The sequence below is a fragment of the Nansenia antarctica genome (genome assembly GCF_963989245.1).
Source record: "Nansenia antarctica genome assembly, chromosome: 16".
Classification (NCBI taxonomy): domain Eukaryota; kingdom Metazoa; phylum Chordata; class Actinopteri; order Argentiniformes; family Microstomatidae; genus Nansenia; species Nansenia antarctica.
The window spans coordinates 22,333,469-22,353,807 of NC_137686.1; the positions used below are offsets into that span (position 1 = coordinate 22,333,469).

Sequence of the window (20,339 nt, forward strand, 5' to 3'; positions counted from 1 at the left end):
TTTATGGAAGCAATAATTCTCAGTAGGCCTCGAAACACATAGCTCCGATTGAAACAAGTGAATTATCCAAGTGTAAACAAAGCAGGGTCTCAAAGTTATGTAAATATGCACAGATTTGTTCCCCTCTGTCTCTCAAGGCCTTTGGGGCCTCAATCACTCTCCCCACAGCCCCTTTACGGACCAGAAGACAGGTGGAGGTATCAATACCAACGGAGGTTGCATTAGATGTGGTGACAGTTTACAAACACCAGCTGCAAGGAGTTGGCGGCTGGCAACCACAGAAACTAATTTGCACTGTGTAATTGCAAACACGCTGTCTGTGTTATGCAGCCTGACCCCATTACTCTGACTTAACCATCACAGTACAGGACTATGAACTCTCTACTCTCTACCCTCTTCCCTGTTCCAAGGTGACTCAGAAAGCTTTACGGTTCCATATCACACCAAAAGCGTGCTTACAAAAGTACCAAACAGAATGACTAATGCAAATATCATGTAACTGGATAAAACATCGATGTGTTTTCACAGACAGATACTGTTTTCACATTCTGTTCCAACCTCTGACAAAACATCCTTACATCAAGGATCACCAATGGTCTGAATTCTCCCCGAGATTTTTCAACAACGTGGCGCTGGATTGCGTTATCAAAACAGTCTCGTTTATTCATGTCAAAATAGCGCTAAAACAATTCCACTACTTGTCTGCATTGTCAAATGTATTTCTGGCCATATCAGAGCTTGGGTAGACAAAGATCATGACGACTTTGGAATCGCAAAAATCGAAAAATGACCCAAGTTAGAATGTTTTGACAGCACGCAGAGTGCACTCTATGCGTCCTGAGCATGCTCTATGTACACTCGTGTTTAGATTTCACTGACGTAATTACTGTTCTGCATTTTGATAACAGAGGCGAAAAAAGTAATGGCCATACATAAATTATTCTGAGATGCAGTTTCAGCACCTCAGGGCAAGAACATAGGCGAGATCGCATAAATACTTGCCATGCTTCCTTCTGTGCCACTAAAGCAGGCTGGCGAATGAACAGTCCAACCAAATCCTGAGTGGACAGCCCAAACACTTTACACTCCAATTTGGGGAGGCATAGGTTCAAGAGGAGTTTGTTTAAAGGCAGTGTTAATGCAGCAACAGCAACATTCAAACCAAATAAATTGCAGGAATGCAAACGTTGCATTATAGCAAGATTATGCAGCAGTTAATGCAGCAAGTTAAAGGGTGGAAACAATGCGCTCTGAATGAAATGTTGAAATCAAGCGTTATAGAATAGTCTAATTGACCAAAGGGTTCACTTGAAGAGCAACAAAACTGATCATGTATTCATTACTTATTATTCCTAACCTTGCACCATGGGTAGGGGAGGAGAGTTGGCTTTAAGCAGGGACACCACTACCTACCACCATCACCACCAACAATAAACCTGAAGGAGACAAGCAGTCATTGCCATAAGAGGAAATATGCGAAAGCCCCAGCAGGACAGAACAGAAAGCAGGTGGAAGTTAAGTTCAACCAGACAGAGAATACACTCTATGGGACACCACATACACTCTAGTGTTCACCAACACCTTCTGCCACCTTAGTTCAGATACAGTAACATTGAGTTCAGATACAGTAAATATGGCTTAAAAGCACTGTCAGTGAATATTGGTTGAGCGCAAGGAATAATTTGAAGGGATACCTCATGTGTTTAACAAGTCTCCTATGACCATAAAAGCAAACAATTAAGACCTAATCAGACCTGGGTTTAAATAGTTTTCTATTTAAGTATTGGTAGATAAAACTGGATACACATTGTATTTGATCATTTGAAAATAAACTTCCCAAAAACAACCCTAGTATAAGTAAGTACAGTAGTAAGTATTACTTGAACAACAATATTCTCTGGAATAACCTGCCTCCAAACCTCTGCTGCATTTATAGTAAACCACATTATCTTAAATCGTATTTAATACTTTAAATTGTTTTACTGGTTATGCTGTTTTGTAAGGTGTGTTTTGTCTTACATGTCATTTTAGGTGTCCATTTGTTAGTTTTATTCATAATTAATTATTTCCCATAGTTATGATTGTTGTGCTATTTACATGTTATTTCATTGTTCAGATTTTTATCTTCTGTATTTGCAATTTATGGTGCTTTTATCTGTGATTATTTTTGTATGTGTTTTTATGTGGACCCCAGGGGGCCATTCCACTAAAGGTGGCTTAGTATATCGGCGATTGAAATAAATGCGGCGATCAGGCAACTCGGGATTGGAATTCAAGCCTCAGGTGATTCCTCGAACGAGGATCAGCCTTGTGTCATCAGTGTTCACAGAAGACAGGCTTACAAATCTTCGATATGGGCGCGTGCACGCAGACATAAAGAGCCCCGAAGAGTCGATCTGTCGAAATGAAGATACTCCACTCTGCAGGGGTACTACATTTGCGCAGCATTCCCGAATTATTGATCTTTATGAAGACGGAAAAATAAGATGTAAAATAGTGCAATACTGCCGCAATTAACAAGGCGAGGGAAGTGGTTTGGCAAGAAATTGCTGACCGATTAAATGCGTAGGTCATACTAGCCCCAGTTATTGTTATATGTTCATATTTTAATAAATGAATATTACTACTGTGGTGATATCAGCAGCAGGCTACAAACCGTCATATCGCCACAATGGCCTAGTGGTATCGACCGCTGCCACAGGATTTATTCATCATTTTTAGACGTGGTTCGAATCCCTCTTCGGACACACTTTTTACTGCATTTCGTTGTCTGAATCTAATCTAAAATCTCATCTAAAAAAGTATGTAGGCTATAAAATTATGGTGCAGGCTAATTTACAAGAACTGACACGATTACAATGGTGTTTGAAGCCTTTGCATGAAATCTTCGGTAAAAAAAAATCACTTAGTCAAGTCTCGAACTCGCAACCTTTGGAACTCCAGCTGGCTGCCTTAACCACTGCGCCAGCCAGACCGCTGTGATAACAGCAATGCAAGTTGATAGACATACCTATTCATTTTATTTTATTTTTTACACTTTTTAATTTATGTATCCATCGATCTATCTATCTATCACACTTTCAAAATATCTAGTTATCTATCACACAATCAAACTATCTATCGATCGATCACACTTTCAAATTATCAAATTATCTATCTATCACACAGTCAAACTATCTAATCTATCTATCTCGTGTGAAGTGGGAACTAATATTTCCTAAAAGACACATGAGGAACTGTTGTTCGGGGTTTAGTTTCCGCCTGTGAGCCTTTTTTGACGCACGTCTTACTATAGCCAGTGTTTTAGCCTGGTCGCGACAGAAGGAGCTCAACCAAGCAGCGAATTATTTGAGCCACATTGATGGAACCGAACGCAAGCTAACATTATCGAGGCTTAGAACTTTATCGAGGCTTAGAACTTTATCGAGCTTCGTGGAATAGCCCCCTGGAAGACTAGCTTGTTGCTTTGACACCAGCTAATGGGGATCCGTAATAAAATCAATATCAAATCAAAAACACTTGAAACGATATACCTGGCGTTCTAATTAAATTCTCATGCATTAAAAAATAAAATTATTACATTTATTTTTAAATAAATAAACAATACTACTACTGCTACTACTACTACTAATAATAATAATAATAATAATAATAATAACAACAACATCAACTTTCAGATACTTCCTTTAAATAAAAAGTAATTTCTAAACTACTTTTGAACATTATTTTAATGAAAAAGCTTCCAATCCAACGGGTATTTTTTCCTGTTTCAGTCGCATGCTCCTCTTGTTTTCACACAAAGATTCAACACATCATGTTGCTTATAGTCCTAGAAATTACCTTTCACTGATCATTTGGAAGTTAATACACTAGTGCTAGCAAGAACGTTGCTAGCTAGCTATTTTACTTGCTTGCAAGTTTCTTATGTCTCTAGCCAGCTCTATTGTTTACACAGACTAACTTATAACTTATGTAACTTATAGGTTAATGTCACAATGGACGTCCAGAATCAAATGCGTCGCTTTAAACATTTACTATTATCAACAGAGAATACTGGTAAGCCAGTTATTTAGTGTATTGTGGGCCAGTACTTATTTGCTTCAATTAGTGGCCCGGCTATTATTGGAGACAGGCGTTTGTTGAAAAGACTGAGCTTATTGGAAGTTTTGGAAGAAAAAAACTATTTTCACCCAGGTCTGAAAGTTATTGCTTTTATAATGAGGTAATGCTGGTGTTCTACTCTCAAGTCATATTCATTACAGGCCAGTGGTATATTTAATTATTTGAACATTGAGAAAACATCACTGACAGTAGCTTTAACATGTGGGTAATACTGGAGATGGATAGTTCAGTAGTAACAAAGTCGAACTTAGGGTCAAAACACTGGCTCAAATAAATAGGGCCAAAATACTGGTCAAAATACTTTTCTGTGCTTTTATGAGAAATCCTATGTTTAGTTGTGTTAATTTCTTCATCCAGTGGTTGGTCATTACCATTATCATTGCTATAGTTCATCAGCATGCCACAAAAGACAGTCAAGAGCTTCCCATTGTCCGGGTCAATATTTTGGGACATTGACTTTATGTGTTCAGCTACTATCTGAGCCCCTCCCGCCAGGTCAACTGCACTCCTGCCCTCATCTGCAAAACAAAGAAGTCAGGGAAAATCAGCAACAATGAAAATCACATAACGACCTGAGAAAAATAAATCTCTAAAAAAGGAGAGAACGTTAATCAAGCAGTAAAAACAATCACATTCAATAAACACATGCTATAATATGATCATAAAAAATAGTAATAGTAAAGTAAGTGAATAATAACAATGAAAAAAGAGCATAAAGGATTTTGACTAATGGCAAAACAAAAAATTACTTCATGCAGCCTGCTCATCATTTATGATCTATAGCAAACCAAAACGTAAGCCTGCCACAACTGAAATTCATGAGACTTTATGTAGCCCACAGAAACATGTAGCCTATTGGCTTATGGTACAGGGACATGACCATGCCCTTATACCAGAGACATGAAGAGTTTGATCTGCCCAGAGATACAGCAGTGTTTCTGCAGCAGTGTTTCTGCTGTATCAATTTCAGCAGCGGCACTCTGCCACGGCAAAATCAATGCCGCCACAACACCCAAAAACGTGCATATACGATATAAAAAATAAATATATTTTATATATTATATGTTATATAAATATAACATTTCGTGTTCAAACGCTTTTGCGACTAAATAACTTTGCTTCTGCGTTGTGTGAGTCGTAATTATGATCAAAATGTGTGACAACTCTCCTACTGCATCTAATTCCCTGCCACACTCTTCCTAACTTTCAAACAAACCCCCAAGGCCATGAGCTTTCTAAGATACAAACAAATAATGATTTATAGCTAGAAAAATAAGTTCCAGAAGAAACTGAGAGCTTGGGCTTCTAAGTCTTATTTTGGTGGTGGAAAAGGTTTAAAGATGTTTCGATAGATAGATCGATTTGCATGGTATAGTATGGTTGGTTAAGAGTAGTGAAAGTTCTGTAGCAGTTGCAGTAACAATGGGGCTCTCAGTATGTTGGCCTAAGATGGTTTGGACGATAGATAGATGGATATGTTTACATTGCGTACAGTACATTGAGTACTGTAGCTTGCACTGTAACAGTTGCAAGAGTACTGTAGCTTGCTATATGAGTTGTTTCAAACACTTTGGTCAAATATCGTAGCCTCGGTAGGCTAAAAACGTTGGTCTAGCTTGTATACAGTAGCTTAACCTTAAGGTGATGAGACACGCAACACAGACACTCCCCCCCACCCCACCCCCTTCACAACCACCTGTAGTCCCCTCGTATCTTTTCCTGTCCTTGATACTATTAGCTTGAAAACACGGTGTTACAGTAAAACTGCCCAGCTTCGCTCTGATGAAGGTATATCATCTCATGTGTGATCATACTCCGTTCTCTTCTCGGCAGTGGCGGCTGGTGCTACATTTTTTTGGGTGGGGCACAGCAGTGTGGCGGGGGGGTCCTCTTTCGCGATTTTTTTTTCCGCGTGCACGATTTTTTTTCCCGCGTGCACGCGCATAAAACACGCACTGGCGCTCAAAACAAAGACGTAATTTCACTTTACCCACGCAATACCCACTTAAACATGTGTGAGGATACGTAACAGCGTTTTGTGACAGAACTTTCACTTTCATTCATGAAATTCACCCCGTCTGTGTTACTGTTTACACAAGTACAATCACAGTGTGACAGTCAGATGGAGCATTCGGTAAACAACAACAGCAAGATAATGCATCAGCTGAGTTAAAGAAAACCAACTCTTACCTTTGATCAGAACATGAGCCGTGTTTACCCGTACCTCCGCCTTGCCCCGCGCATATTGCTATGAATAGTTCGAAGATAGGTGCTTGCACGTTAGGTGCGAGGCTGCTTGGTTAACCCATTAGCGGGAACATTATTAGTTGCACAAAATAGGCTGATTTAATTGACCATGAACATCAGAGACAGACATTACGAATGTTCATTTAAAATACTCCGGAAGCCCGAAGTCCGGAAAACCGGAAGTCGGAAGTCCTCAGCATAATGCATTGTCTGCAATACAACCGGAGATTCAGGACGCACATTTGTGCGCCCTGGCCAAGAAATAGAGACAGCCAATTGGAGCGCTGCTACAGCTCACGTGTAAGCGAAAAGTATTCGTCCTGGCATAGACTTGCAATGACCGGCGCCCCGCGTTCTCCCCCTATGTATTTTAACAGTGAGTTTTACACACACACACACACACACACACACACAGATAAAAATGTTTATTGTATTGGAGGATTTTTAATGAATGCTGATAGGCGCCGACAGAATATCAGCCGCATTTTGTGAATAAACAATGTTTATTTTAAAAAAAAACTTTTACAAATAGCAACTAGGAAGTGAAGGTGGGGGCGGCGCCCCAGCGCCCTCTATCGGCCGGCCGCCACTGCTTCTCGGTGTAGGAATTGCAATTCACAATTTATCACATTAGTGATATATTAAATACCCGGTCACAACTCTTCACCCCACTTGTGGAACGAGCTTCCCACTGCTGTCAGGACTGCCTACCTTCCGCTATAGCCTGAAGCCCCATCTCTCCAGGCTACACCTTAACTGTCCCTCCTGAAACCTCTCCATCCCCTGTACAGTTTCACTACAGTAAGTCATTATATAAATATATATTCCTTCTTCTAGCATTTTGACTGCCAATGGCCTCTGGCCCAAGCATATAAGTGTACTTTTGTTGCGATGACTGATGGACAGATTACTCACTTAGCCTACTTTAACAAATGTATTTGTTGTAAGTCACTATGGATAAAGGCGTCTGCTAAAAGGCAAACATGTAACTGTAAATGTCTACGCCCACATCAACCATGTAACAAATGTTGCTTTTTACCATCTAAAAAAACACTGATAAATTGACCCGTGCTTTTAACACTACTGTAATACGCTACTTGTCAGGTTTACCAAAAATAAATAAATAATCAAAACTTGTCCAAAATGACAGCCATTTGTTCTAGAATTGATTCTAAGATTATTTTAAGCCTGCTAATATTTAAATCATGGAATGGTTTCTATGGTTTCCCTCCTGTGTTCAGAGATTTACATTTCTGAGTGTTTGTTTGAGCCTGATTGAGCGCCAGATGAGCAGGATTTACACTCTGGGACTATTCCATTGGTTCTATCGTCCCAGGCCACCCCAATCAAGCAAAGCTAAGTATTTGATATTATTTCAAATACTATTTGAACCCAGGTCTGTTTTCATGACTATTAGAGCGTGCACTTCCAGTTGCCGTCAGTGTTATGTATATGTATTGTATATCTACTGAGCTGAATGGTTAGGGTTACAGAACACTGGCCAATATTGAGGTTAAAGGGATTGTTCCCTACTTTAACACTTAGATTCATTTTTAGATACTGTATATGGGTCATTCCATAAATTAGGAGGCCATAGACAGTTTTGTGGTTGGAAAATGTGTGAGGGCTGTTCCAAAGACATGTATATTTAACTTGCCCTTTTTTCTATGTGATTGCATTGAAAGCATATTATCTTCTGATGGTGAAGATCACAGGATATGTCAAATGCTTGTTACATCCTTGTACTGGCTTGGTGCCTTCACATAGTCAGCAAAAAAAATCTTGCCGTAAAACTATACTCGCCTTCATATTTCATGGTGTTATAAAAATGATACATGATGTCAGTATAATACCATTTAAAGGGCAAGTAAAAGATGAATCTATGACACTCCCACATTTTTCACATTGTTCCATGTGTACGTCCCAGCTGCAGCCATCGTTCAACTTGGAGAAATAATGGGAATAAACAGGGAAGCTTGCACCATTAAGCACCAAAATGTCATTTTAGAATAAACAGGGTTCCTACAAGTTTCAACAAGTCACATTTAAGACCCTTTAAGACCTTTTTAAGACCTCTTTGGATAGAATGTTTTACCTATTCGCGACACCATACCTTTTTGTCATCCTCGAGGTGATGAAATTAGGGATTTCACTGCCACACAGACAATAAAGGAAGCGAATTGGCTTTTTTTTTGGTTCCAGTTTGATTAATTTCCGCGTTTATAGATGTGGTCGGACTGATTTATTCCAAACTCTCGTTCTATATCTAAGATGAGTGACTGTGGCAGCTAGACATAACTTAATAACAAAGCCATCTGGGTTGATCGTCAACATGGGAGAACCATATAACCAGGGGTGCACATAACTGGTGCGCCAGTGCGCATGCGTCGCCAAAATGCATGCTGCGCGGCAGATCAGCCGCATGAGGGCGCTTTTGCGCACCCCAAAAAAAAATTTAATAAAAAAAAAGTTGATCACAAAAAAAACATCCTCTACCATGGTTGAAATTGAGGACAGTGATAATTTACAGCAGTCAAGAGAGCAGTGATGATGACGATTAAGCTTGTAGTATAAATAAATGCTTAGGCTGTAACTTTTTGTTGAAAAGTTGATTTCAGTGTTTACAGAACAGAGCAGTGCTTAAAGAGATCAGTTGATTTCATTGTGTTTAAAAGGAGTCTGACAGACTTTCATGCTTAAAGAGCAGTCATTTGATTTTGCATTTGTTTCTTTTGTTTTGCACACAATCATTTGTTCGTTCATCTTTATTTATGAATAAATGTCGTTTTGCTAATATAAGTTATCCATGTATCCCTTTTTCATCCATCCTGTGGGACGGGTCGTGACTCGCGAGCTCGGGGAGCACCAAGCAGCATCCCTAGGTGCTCCTCTGAGCACTGGCCCCAAAAAGTTATGTGCACCCCTGCATATAACTCAGTATAGCACACAGCAGTAACAAGAAAGCAAGTAGGCGCAAGTTAACTTTTCTCTCCAAATTTCTGTTGTGATTGTTCTGTGTGACAGTCTGTATGAACCATCTGCTCTCAACAGCATAGTGAGCTTTGGTAAACTGTCTCGGGAATCCAGAATACCGAAGGGAGAGTTGATTAATGATAATGTAATAATCACAATACAATGGAGAGATGCCAGTCACCGCAACACCTGACCAATTTCTCACAGCCCATTGCCAGCCCAGAGGAACACATCTGCTTCACATTGACAATAGTAGACCACAGACAGACACTGGCAAGCAGAGTAATCCCAGCTCTAAAAAAATTATATATATATATATATATATATACATATTTATTTTTTTACCACTCTGATATCAAGAAGGTTTAAGATGAAAAAAACTATTTTCCGCTGACAATTGTGAAACCAAATAGCCTATTACAATCAATAAGAACAGATATGAATTAGACTGACATCTGTTTCCCTTGATGGACAGGAGAGGTAGAGGGTCAGTGAAAACAAAGATGGAGAAACATCCCAATTGAAGCGCAAACATACTGAATCGTCTGCTGAGTGGAAGTGTTTCTACCGTCTCTCCTTGACTCTTCTTCACCCCTATCTATCTACACAGTTGCAGTAGTAATTGTCACGACTCACCATGCCAACATGTTTACTTGAATACCAATTTGAATACCAGCTTGAGTGTAATGATTTGGATTACCAAACGATACCTCGACAAAAACATCAGGCAAAGTAAAGGAATATCCTATTAAAATACACTGTCTCTGTCACATCATAGCCATGAAGTCCGTAAACCATCCAGAGTCGAGGATGGCATTGCACAGGAGAGGAGATTATACTCCCTTCCCATGCCCTGGATAGCCTATTTTTCTGTCCAGTCCAAATGCTGCTAAAACCTAAAAAATACTGACTGTCATGAAAATGTCTCACTTCACACTGAACTCCATAGGGCGCGTTGTTATAGCATTCATGTAATTTCTCCGTTATTTCGTCTCGCACATAATCTCCGCAATTGCTGCCTGTCTAGTAATTTAATGAAAAGCTGCTAATTTTGTACATGAGAGCTAAAGTTTTAATGTCGTCATAGAGCGTCTTATTTTCATGTTTAACTAATTGATTCAACTGTTGGCCGCACACAATCTGCACTGTTGCACACAGGCTGCGCAGATAGTGCTGCGTTTGGTAGACTCTGTAACTCACACCCGAAAAAATAGAAAGAATTATTACTGCACAATGAGGCCCCTGCCTGACAATGTTGCCGTGTCAACAAACTGCTCCAATAACAAATGGTCATGTCAGCAGCACTGGATAGCCTTGGGTTCTGGGGGTCTTTGAGCCCCAGCCTGAAAATATATCTAAGGGGAACACTGGGCTACTTACGGCTGTCGTAGCAGATGTTGCCCAGGGCGCGGCCTGTCTGCAGCAGCACTTCCTGGTCTTTGGAGTTGAGTAGCTGCACCAGTGGGGGGATGAGGCCCGCTTCCACACACGGGCTACGCATGAACTCTGGGAAGAGCACAGGAATCCTGTTAGTGCCCCACCATCACTCCTCCCCCCATAGAAACAACACCTGTTCATTTACAGTAAAAAAAATAAAGTGCTGTCCCTGGACTGGATTTTTTTTTTGGGGAATGGACTTGGAAACAACTTATATATATATATAATATTATAATAGATAATATGTCATTCGAGGCTGTGCATGCACATATTACCTGATCATTCTTGGAAAGTAATTGGAGTAAATAATATATTTTTTACATCACTTGAAAGTAGTGTAAGAACGTAGTAAGTTTATATGTGAAATATCTAGAGAAATAAAAAAATATGAACACAAGTTTCTAAAAGGCTGTTTTTCAAGCCAATGCAGTAAACACTGTCTGTAACCATGTGCAGCATGCCTTATATGTGACAAATCCTGAACATATTTTTGCAGTTTTTCTCGGTAGCTTACACCATCTGTATGAAACTTCACATACCACAGCAACAATATACACTCACCGAACACTTTATTAGGAACACCTGTACAACTTCTCATTCATTCAGGTGGTGTCATGGTGTGGGGAATGTTTTCTTGGTACACTTTGTGCCCATTAATACCAATCAATCATCGCTTGAATGCCACAGCATATTTGAATATTGTTGCTGACCATGTGCATCCCTTCATGGCCACAATGTACCCATCTTCTAATGGCTTCTTCCAGCATGATAATGCACCATGTGACTAAACAAAACATGACAATGACTTCAGTGTTCTTCAGTGAGTCCCTGGATCTGAATCCAATAGAACACACTTGGGATAGAATGGGAGATTCACAGCTTGAAAATGCACCTGAAAAATCAAGGAATTGCGTGATGCAATCATGTCATCATGGACCAGAATCTCAAAGGAATGTTTCTAACATCTTGTAGAATCAATGGCATGAAGAATAATTGAAGTCTTGAGAGCAAAGAGAGGCCTCATCCAGTATTAGTAGTGTGCCTAATAAAGTGTTCAGTGAGTGTAACAGTAGCGTTTTCAGCTAAACAGTCATTCCTCATTGCTTTCACACAAAAAATGTGTGACTGTTTTGCAAAACAGTTAACACAACTACATCCCCTCTACCCCCGTACAGTTTCTCTACTGTAAATAATAATAATAATAATAATAATAATTCTTCCTTTTTCTAGCATTATGACTGCCAATAGTGTTGTTGTAACTACAGTACCTGCTTGATTCTGAATATTTTAGACGAATTTGATGTATGTGATTGCCAGAGCTTCATCCCTCTCCTCTCCTGTTCTCATTCTTCTGGACCACCAGATCCTTCTCTACACCCCTCTGAGAGCTGGGTTTTGTCACATTGTTTGTGCAGGCTGTCAATGTCTAGTATTGATTCTACCCAACTGTCTGCTCTCTCTCTCGCTCTCTTCTTATCGTCTTATCCTCCCTACCCTCTGTTGAATCTTTCTTCCTTCGATCCACTGATGCAGCCTACTCCACCCTCCTGTCCACTGTTCCTCATCCTTGGACTCTCTCTGTCCACACCTCAAGGCCAGCACACTCCTCTCCACACGCTCCTTGGCTGTGTGAAACCCTGCAAGCTTGCAGAATAGGGGCACTTCTTATCTTCCGCACAGAGTACTGCAACACACTCTTGGACGGGCTTGCTAAATACACAATCATGCACTAAACTGTCTGGGTGTATAAATGACAGAAGTGGGGAAATCATGCATGTTTTGTTTTTCTGACCGGTCATCCCTTTAATTTGCTGACATTGTGTCTGACAATGACAACAGTTTATGAGAGGCAGGCACATGATAGATGGCAAGCTGGTAAATACACCACCTATTAACCTAACGCCATCTGTTGCTAATCAAGCTGGAAAAGCCAGCGTTGTTTATGGTGAGTGGAGAAAAGGAACAGGAAAGGAGTGCCAGTACATCTAAATCTATAAACATACATCACACGTACATGTACAGATATCCCATAATCTTGCAATCTTGCCCAAAAATAAAATCACTATCACATGAAATGTACACATCATGGAAATTATTAAAGTCATTAAAATATGAAATAACAAACCACTGTTTAAACATACGTGTATGGCAAACAAATACAACAATAAATAAATAAAAAAGTAAAACAAAAATGGTGTACTGACAGCCAGGTAACGGAAATAAAAAAGTATTTCTTTCTGGTAGGAAGTGGTGGAGAAACAAGCCTCACCATTTTTGGCCACATCGGCTATAATGTTGGCTACTTTAGGTGTGACGGAGGACTCTGGTGCCAGCAGTGTGGGCAGCAGCAGGAGAACACCCATCTCTTGGATCTTTTCACTGGCCTCAGCATCTGGGAGAGGAAAGAGGGTAGGAACAGAGAGTAGAGGAAAAGGATATGAAACACTAATGAGTAATAATTATATAAATAAAACACACCTAGAATATAAGAATGGCCAGCCAGCCAAGACTTGTTTTTTTTCCTGGTGGTCTGAGGGCCTCATGTATAAAGCTTTGCGTAGAACTGGCGTAAAAAGCTTGCGTGTGTACACAGACAAGCAAGAACGTATACGCACACCAAGAATTACTTTGATCAATAATTGATATTATACAACAGTTAGTTCCGACCAAGTAATTTGATTGGACAAGAGGCATTCCATGAGTTACGATATATAGTATAACAGCACTGGGACTTTTAACTATATGTATCACTCCGCCGCACAGATGTTCTACTAAATGACCGTTAATTAGACGACATGTTTGTGTTCAGGTTACTAGGCAACAGTCCATTTGAAGTTCAGTTGCGGAACTATTTTTTGTTTATTTTTATGATTAAATGAACAAACAAATCATAATCTGTTGTCGCTTATTACTGTTAACTAATAAATCGCGCTGTAGAACTGTTGTATAAAAGCAATATCACACTTGAGGTCTTGCTGTTATACTGAATATCAGCACGGCTGTGATATTGCTTAAATGACACATACAATGACAAATGGATATGGATATTTGAGAAGAAAAAAAACACACAAGTTGGTCCCATTGCTTGATCATTAAACCATTTCCACTCTTAATCTCTGTAATTCATGAGCTGCTGTAATAAACTTGATTTTGCCAATCCATCTGATGAGCCAAGCTGATTAGGAACCATCACCAACCATTCTCCCTCATTTCATTATTTGGAGGGAACACCAATAATGTCAGCACCGTCAGTACTGTCACAACTCATGTCTGCTACAGCAGCAGCAGCATTGAGGTAGACCACCATTGCATGGCAGTATGAACCTTTTAAATGTTGGCCTACTGTATGTTACATTGGCCTACTGTATGTTACCCCAATTCTTGTACGTTTCAAAGAGGCTTCTATAACTGCCTTCTATAACTTCACCTACGGTTTTCCAGCACACAGCTTTGATACCTGCTGTGCTGTATGTTGGTCTACTGTATTTCAAACAATTCGATGGTGGTTATTTTTTTCGGTTCCTATGTTGGATGAGAGTGCATTTATATATTCAATATCGTAAATATATATTTTCCCCTATCATTTGTCTATGCTCCTTACTTGAAATACTTGGATATTTACTTGGATAATATTATTTTCAATTAGAAGACAACACTGCAGCCCAATGTTGACTCTGTGATTGGGTTTCATACTGTATAAGACAACTTGTGCCTCTTTGAGCTGTCGTTGCGAGTCTTCAGACATGTGATAGACCTAATACCCATCTGTCACACCACAGCCGTGACGTCTGTTCATTCAGATAGAGGCATGGGAGGGAAAAGTAGATCTTCTCTTGTCCTAGAGCCTAGCAATGTTCCTATTCAGTCTCAATTCCGCTTAAATTCTAAACCCTCCTGTTTCGATGGCAGTTCATCACTTTATTCTGTAATCCATAGGTTTCATCTGGTGCCTATTTCTTTATTTCCTGCTTCTCAGCCATGCGTGGCCTAAATGACAGCTTAATGAAAACGTGTAGCTAATGACTACAACAAATTGTATGACAGTAGATAAGTTATTGTTTTAAACACGAGTTGGTCCATATTAACATTTTGATATCTAAAAAATGTTCTCTCTTCATTTCCCTATTCTTCATGAACTGACCTGCTATAGCCTACAATCATTCATTTAGCTCTCCCTCACTCTAGGCCACGACCTGCTGTCATAATCCCATGATGCCCATGTCTGATTCATTATTGTGTATGACATTGTTGCACAAGCCATGTAGCTAGTAACCTTTTTTTTATCATTCATGAAGGTTTTCATTTCAATCATGTGCATTACGTTCAATGTAGTGTGAACTTGCGGTGCCCAGGTGGGAAAATTCATGACGTATGCATATGCATTTGACAGATTTAGGTGAGAGTGAGATATTCTCTCTTTCCTGCAAGGAAGTATTCTATCTAGCTTTTGACTGTCGATATGGAGTTAGAATCATTCGACAACACTACTCAGCGTGCTCTGTGCATCTGAACACGCTCTGTGTCCATATGCTGATTTACCTTGAGAAACATGAGAACAAGTGAATTAAAGCTGCAATTTAGGATTTACTGAGCGGACCCACCTTGCCTGTTGGCTATTAGGTTATTTGCAAGATTTTCATAAAAAATATGCCAGAAATGAGACCACCAATGGGATCAAGTATCAAGTGCTGCTGTTGGTTTCAAACAGGTGGTCGCTGACATGACACCATACATGCCGTCAACTGTCCACTTTATCACACCCGAGACCGACTGGCCACTACAGTGAAAATGCCTACAGACCAGCCTTTTTCCAGAAACCCACATGGTGGACAACATTGTTGATGCACTCCACGCGGTACTTCGATGCGAATTAACTCTCGGCCATAACAACAATGCTGCTAACATTGCAGCTGCCATCAAGGCCCTGAATTGGCTCAACTGTTTTGGCCCCAACCTCAATCTGGCTTGACAAACGCAGAGCAGGACCAGAGACAGACCGGGCCCTCGGAGTCTGCCATGCAAGCCATGAAAGAGAGAGCTCAAAAAGAAGGAAGTGGAATTCAGACTCACAGAGCATCGTCTCATAACGGTAACTACATCAATATTGTACAGACAAAATACAGCCCATGGGCTATATGACATATAAGTTATGTTTTTACAAATGCGGTGTGTGATGCTTCTTATTAAGCTGTGATATTATGCTATCCAACAGTTTAGTTTGTCAAGCTGTGATCGGGATGTAAAGTTTAAATTAGTGTTGCTAAATGTCATATGTTATAGCAGTCACCACATAAGAAACAATGTTATTTTTAAATTATTCTTACCGTATAAAATCTGAGGATGGTATAAAGGTATAACAAAATGTATAATGCCCAACCCTACAATGTGATATTTAATCCTGCAGTAATACCGTATAGTGAGGTAACATATGGGAAAGGTTTAACAGTGTCAACATTTGTGAAACATATAAACACCATGGCTAGACAGGCATTATTAGCAGACTTGACAGTGATATCTATCAATGATCTGAAAAAATACTCTGGTATTTTAAGGAAATATTTACAAACTAAAATGTTTCTTTCTTACACAGTAATTGACAGAACAGGTGCAGGAAAATCTGACGTATGGATAATTGGGGTAGACTTTGTGGTGAGCTCATCACACAGCACAATATTCACAGACAGTAAAACATATTTAAAGCTCTTAACCTTGTGCTATCAATAGAGTGCAAAATAAATAACAGCATCCGCACACTCAAACACTGTGCAAAAAAACTTTTATTGAGAGCTTTCGGTCATAGACCTTCATAAATCTTCAAGCATCTAACCTTGTGCCATCACAAAGGCATATGACTGTACCCATAACATGACCACGCTACAGTGAACAACGTGGGGAGATACTGTGTTATAATCCACAGTGCACTGGTCTGTATAACGTCTCTTATTCTTTACTGTGTAGGTCAATGAACGTAGTTCTCCACACCATGCTGTACTGAAAACAAACTCCACCAACGTAGGTGTGCGGCAATAAAATGATCTTGTACCTTGCATAATAATGTCATGCAGAATATAAGTCACTATCTTGGTAGAAAACATACTCTAATAGTATGAATTAGGAATGAGAGAAGCTTTGAATCCTAAGAAACCTGCCCAGTGGTGAGTAGGCCTACATGATGTTTGAAGTATAGTAGACCAACATAAAGCACTATAGCACAGTGTCGAAGCTGTGGGCTGGAAAACCTTGTTAGTGCATAGGTGAAGTTAAAGACCCATCTCTTTAGGGTACACTTGGGCTCCTCCTCCTCAGACCTCTCCACCCCCAACACCTGACATTACCAGAAGATAGAATAACCTTCTCTAGCAATGTGACGGTCAATGGCACTTGTTCTTATCAAAGGTGTTACTTACAATGACTGATGTACTGTATAGTTGATTCACTTACTTATTAGACACATGTAGTTATTATAGCCTAAGTTGCTTTGACTAAATGGCAAAAATGTAAATGTACGTTTTGGTACTCATTTAGCAGCCATAACACTTAAAAGAAAAGAAAAAAGTCTAGTCACTGGGGTTAAACTTACTATTGTGGGCCAGTGCTTTGAGCAGACAGTCCAGGCAGCCCTCCACATTGTCAGTTGCACTCTCCGCTGAGGCTAGCTTCAGCTTCTTCAAGGCTTCACTCAGGTTGTCTGCTGGGATAAAAAGAATATTAATGAGCTGTTCCCCCCCACCGCCCGTGAGTCAAAAATGGGGGGAATTTTACAAAATCATTTTTTTTTATCCTATCATTTAGGCCTATTAGCGGCCTGTACTTTCATTCACAAAAGCTTAGGGCGTCTTACAATATAATACTGTATACAGTGGGGGAAATAAGTATTCAACACATCAACATTTTTTAATTCATTCATTTCCATTGCAGCTATTCACATGACATTTAAACCACACATTGGCATTACTCCATTAAAAAAGCTCTGTGCAATGTGATATCAGTAAAGCATTTACCTACGCTCCTTACTTTTGTTAACTGTCATTATCCTCACTTCTCATGAGCCAGACATCTGAAAATATCTTACACTTTTGTGAGTAATGACCCAGACACTGGGCAATGATTCTTAATCTTACAGAAGCCAAAACCCTTACAACCCTTAAAAAATGAAACAAGTGTTGATATTAGTTGACCGGGTTTATATTTGAACATTAAAGAGGTTTGATGGTTTTCTTCACTTTAAACGTGGAAAAAGTAAAAACCTTTTCTGGTAGATGTTTTTTTAGAAGCTTTTATGTTTGACCTGAAGTCAAAGCCTCTGCTTGTTCCTATTTTATGATGGAAGATGGTTGGGAAGATGGTTGGGAAATGTATGTCTCACTTAATTTCACCCAAATATAGGCTAAGTCTTAGCTTTCATTTAACACCACATTTGATCTGCTCTGATGAATTATTTCACATTTTCATCCTCATGGGTCCTTTCACACTGAACTTCCCGGAGTTGATAGGGGTAGGCGTACTGTATGACTAATAATAGCTTTAATTTATACAGCGCTTAGTTGTGTACAGCTGCATGGCTTTCAGATGCATTTTTGTTTTAATTATGGTTATTACCTCAAGTTATGGTTATGGTTATGACCTCAACAAGTGTACAGTAAGCATGTTGTTCCCCGCAAATGATCGAGCGTCCATCCTTGTGTGAATCAATTATTCAAACTCATCACTGAAAAGCTAACAGAACATGTGGTGCTTATTTGATTAATTATCAGTCTTGCTTCATAAAGCTTTGCATTTATTTGAAGGCAGTCCACGGATTTGAGGTAGGCTGAAAAGTTACCTGAGCTTGTAGTGCTTTTTTATTAATATCCAACGATTTTACAGTATTGTTTGAAAACAGTCAATTGGCCAAAAAGTGTGGTCTGAGGTGTCGTCTACTCTTGCACCCTATAAATTGTGTTTTTAATGATAACAAAGCAAAATCAACAAAAACACTCCTGCCATCACAGGATGAATCGGCATCACCTCGGCACACAAACGATATCGCAAGACAGTGATGTAATTCACCCAAGCTTCTTTCAAATTGTGCCAGTGGTGTTGGAGATGAAGCGTGCGACATACGAACGGTCAGAGATGATTTAAAAAAGGCATCTTTTAACCGTAAGCGCAACTAGTCTAGATTGTTGAAAGACACTGTGATAAAATACTTGTCTTCGATATTCGAGATGTGTGCACTGTAACAAGAGTGCAGGCTGTTATTGAATGTGTTGCTGTCACCTATCAATGTCACATTGAGCTGGTTAACGGACTATGAATGACAGCCATCCAGCCTCCTTTACCCTCTACATATTTCAGAGAAAATACATGGCTGCAGTCGGATGGATATTTATAGATGTGTAAATTGCATTTGTATTCATTTGCATTTTGAGAACATTAGGTATATAAAAAAACAAAAAAACAACATGGGCAAAGTAGGTACAACAATGGTTGTCATTTTTACCAATACAGCCTCTCAATAGTGTCCTATTCATCACTAAACATATCTGACTCTGGATGGAAAGGGTGCACCTTAACATTTTTGTTTGAAAGAATCTTGATTGCTTCAACAAAGGTGTGACAATTTATCCATCACGCTCTCCCTCACGCTCTCCCTCACGCCCTCTCTTATTAAAGCTGACTCGTGCTTATTCATGTTAGACATGGTAGACGTTTCCCTGTTTCTCTGCACTGAGAGAATGTGTGATCTGCAATTCATGAGCTGCTATAATAAACTTGATTTTTTTTTAAACATTTAACTCTGGCACCGCTCTGAGTTCACATTAGCCTATATATTTCACGTAACATGGCTGAAATGTGCATCAACTGAGAAACTGTATATCCTATGAGTTTATTAATATGCAATTTCGTAGATACACTGCCACATACACTCACTGTGAACTTTAGTAGGAACACGATACTAATACTGGGTAGGGCCTCACTTTTGCTCCCAAAACAGCCTGAATTCTTTGTGGCATGGATTCCACAAGATGTTGGAAGATTCTGGACCATGATGACATAATTGCATCACACAATTCCTGCAGATTTTTTCAGGTGGACTTTGAAGCTGTGAATCTCCCGTTGTACCTCATCCCAAAAGGTGTTCTAATTGGATTCAGATCCGGTGACTGGGAAGGCAACTGAAGATGAACACTGAACTCATTGTGTGTCTCAATAATCGACCGATGACAAAGCTTTAATTTCTGCAATAACAATTGAAGAATTGAACAAAAATAGACTCGAGAGGTTGCAGAAGGAGGTCTATAACAGCAGCGAACAAGATTCAATGATGAGGACAAATCCATTTTCACTGCTAGATATTCAAATGGCTTTAGTTTGGTAATCAGCTTTGTTGCCTTGAATTTATCCTTCAGGGAGGGCTCCAGAGTACAGCCAATATCTGTCTAGTAGTGTAATCTGTCTAAAGGTTTTCTTTGGTCACACCAGTGCAACTGGAATGTTAAAAAGCTAGTCTGTATGCATTTTCACCGTTGTTTTCAGTCGGGTGTGACAATGGACCGTTAACGACATTTATGGCGTCA

General features: G+C 39.6%; 1 protein-coding gene across 1 annotated transcript in view; it reads right to left on the reverse strand.

Annotated features, from left to right (window-relative positions):
* Nucleotides 1-19,462, reverse strand: part of rap1gds1 (RAP1, GTP-GDP dissociation stimulator 1) — a gene marked incomplete at its 5' end in the record, with an annotated part of 33,882 nt that extends 14,420 nt beyond the window's left edge. The window contains 5 exons of the mRNA XM_080547050.1: nt 4,494-4,640; nt 10,723-10,848; nt 13,049-13,171; nt 17,360-17,495; nt 19,406-19,462. Coding sequence (XP_080403176.1) covers nt 4,494-4,640; nt 10,723-10,848; nt 13,049-13,171; nt 17,360-17,495; nt 19,406-19,462 — 589 coding nt within the window. The remainder of the gene's footprint in view (nt 1-4,493; nt 4,641-10,722; nt 10,849-13,048; nt 13,172-17,359; nt 17,496-19,405) is intronic.
* Nucleotides 19,463-20,339: the final 877 nt, after the last annotated feature.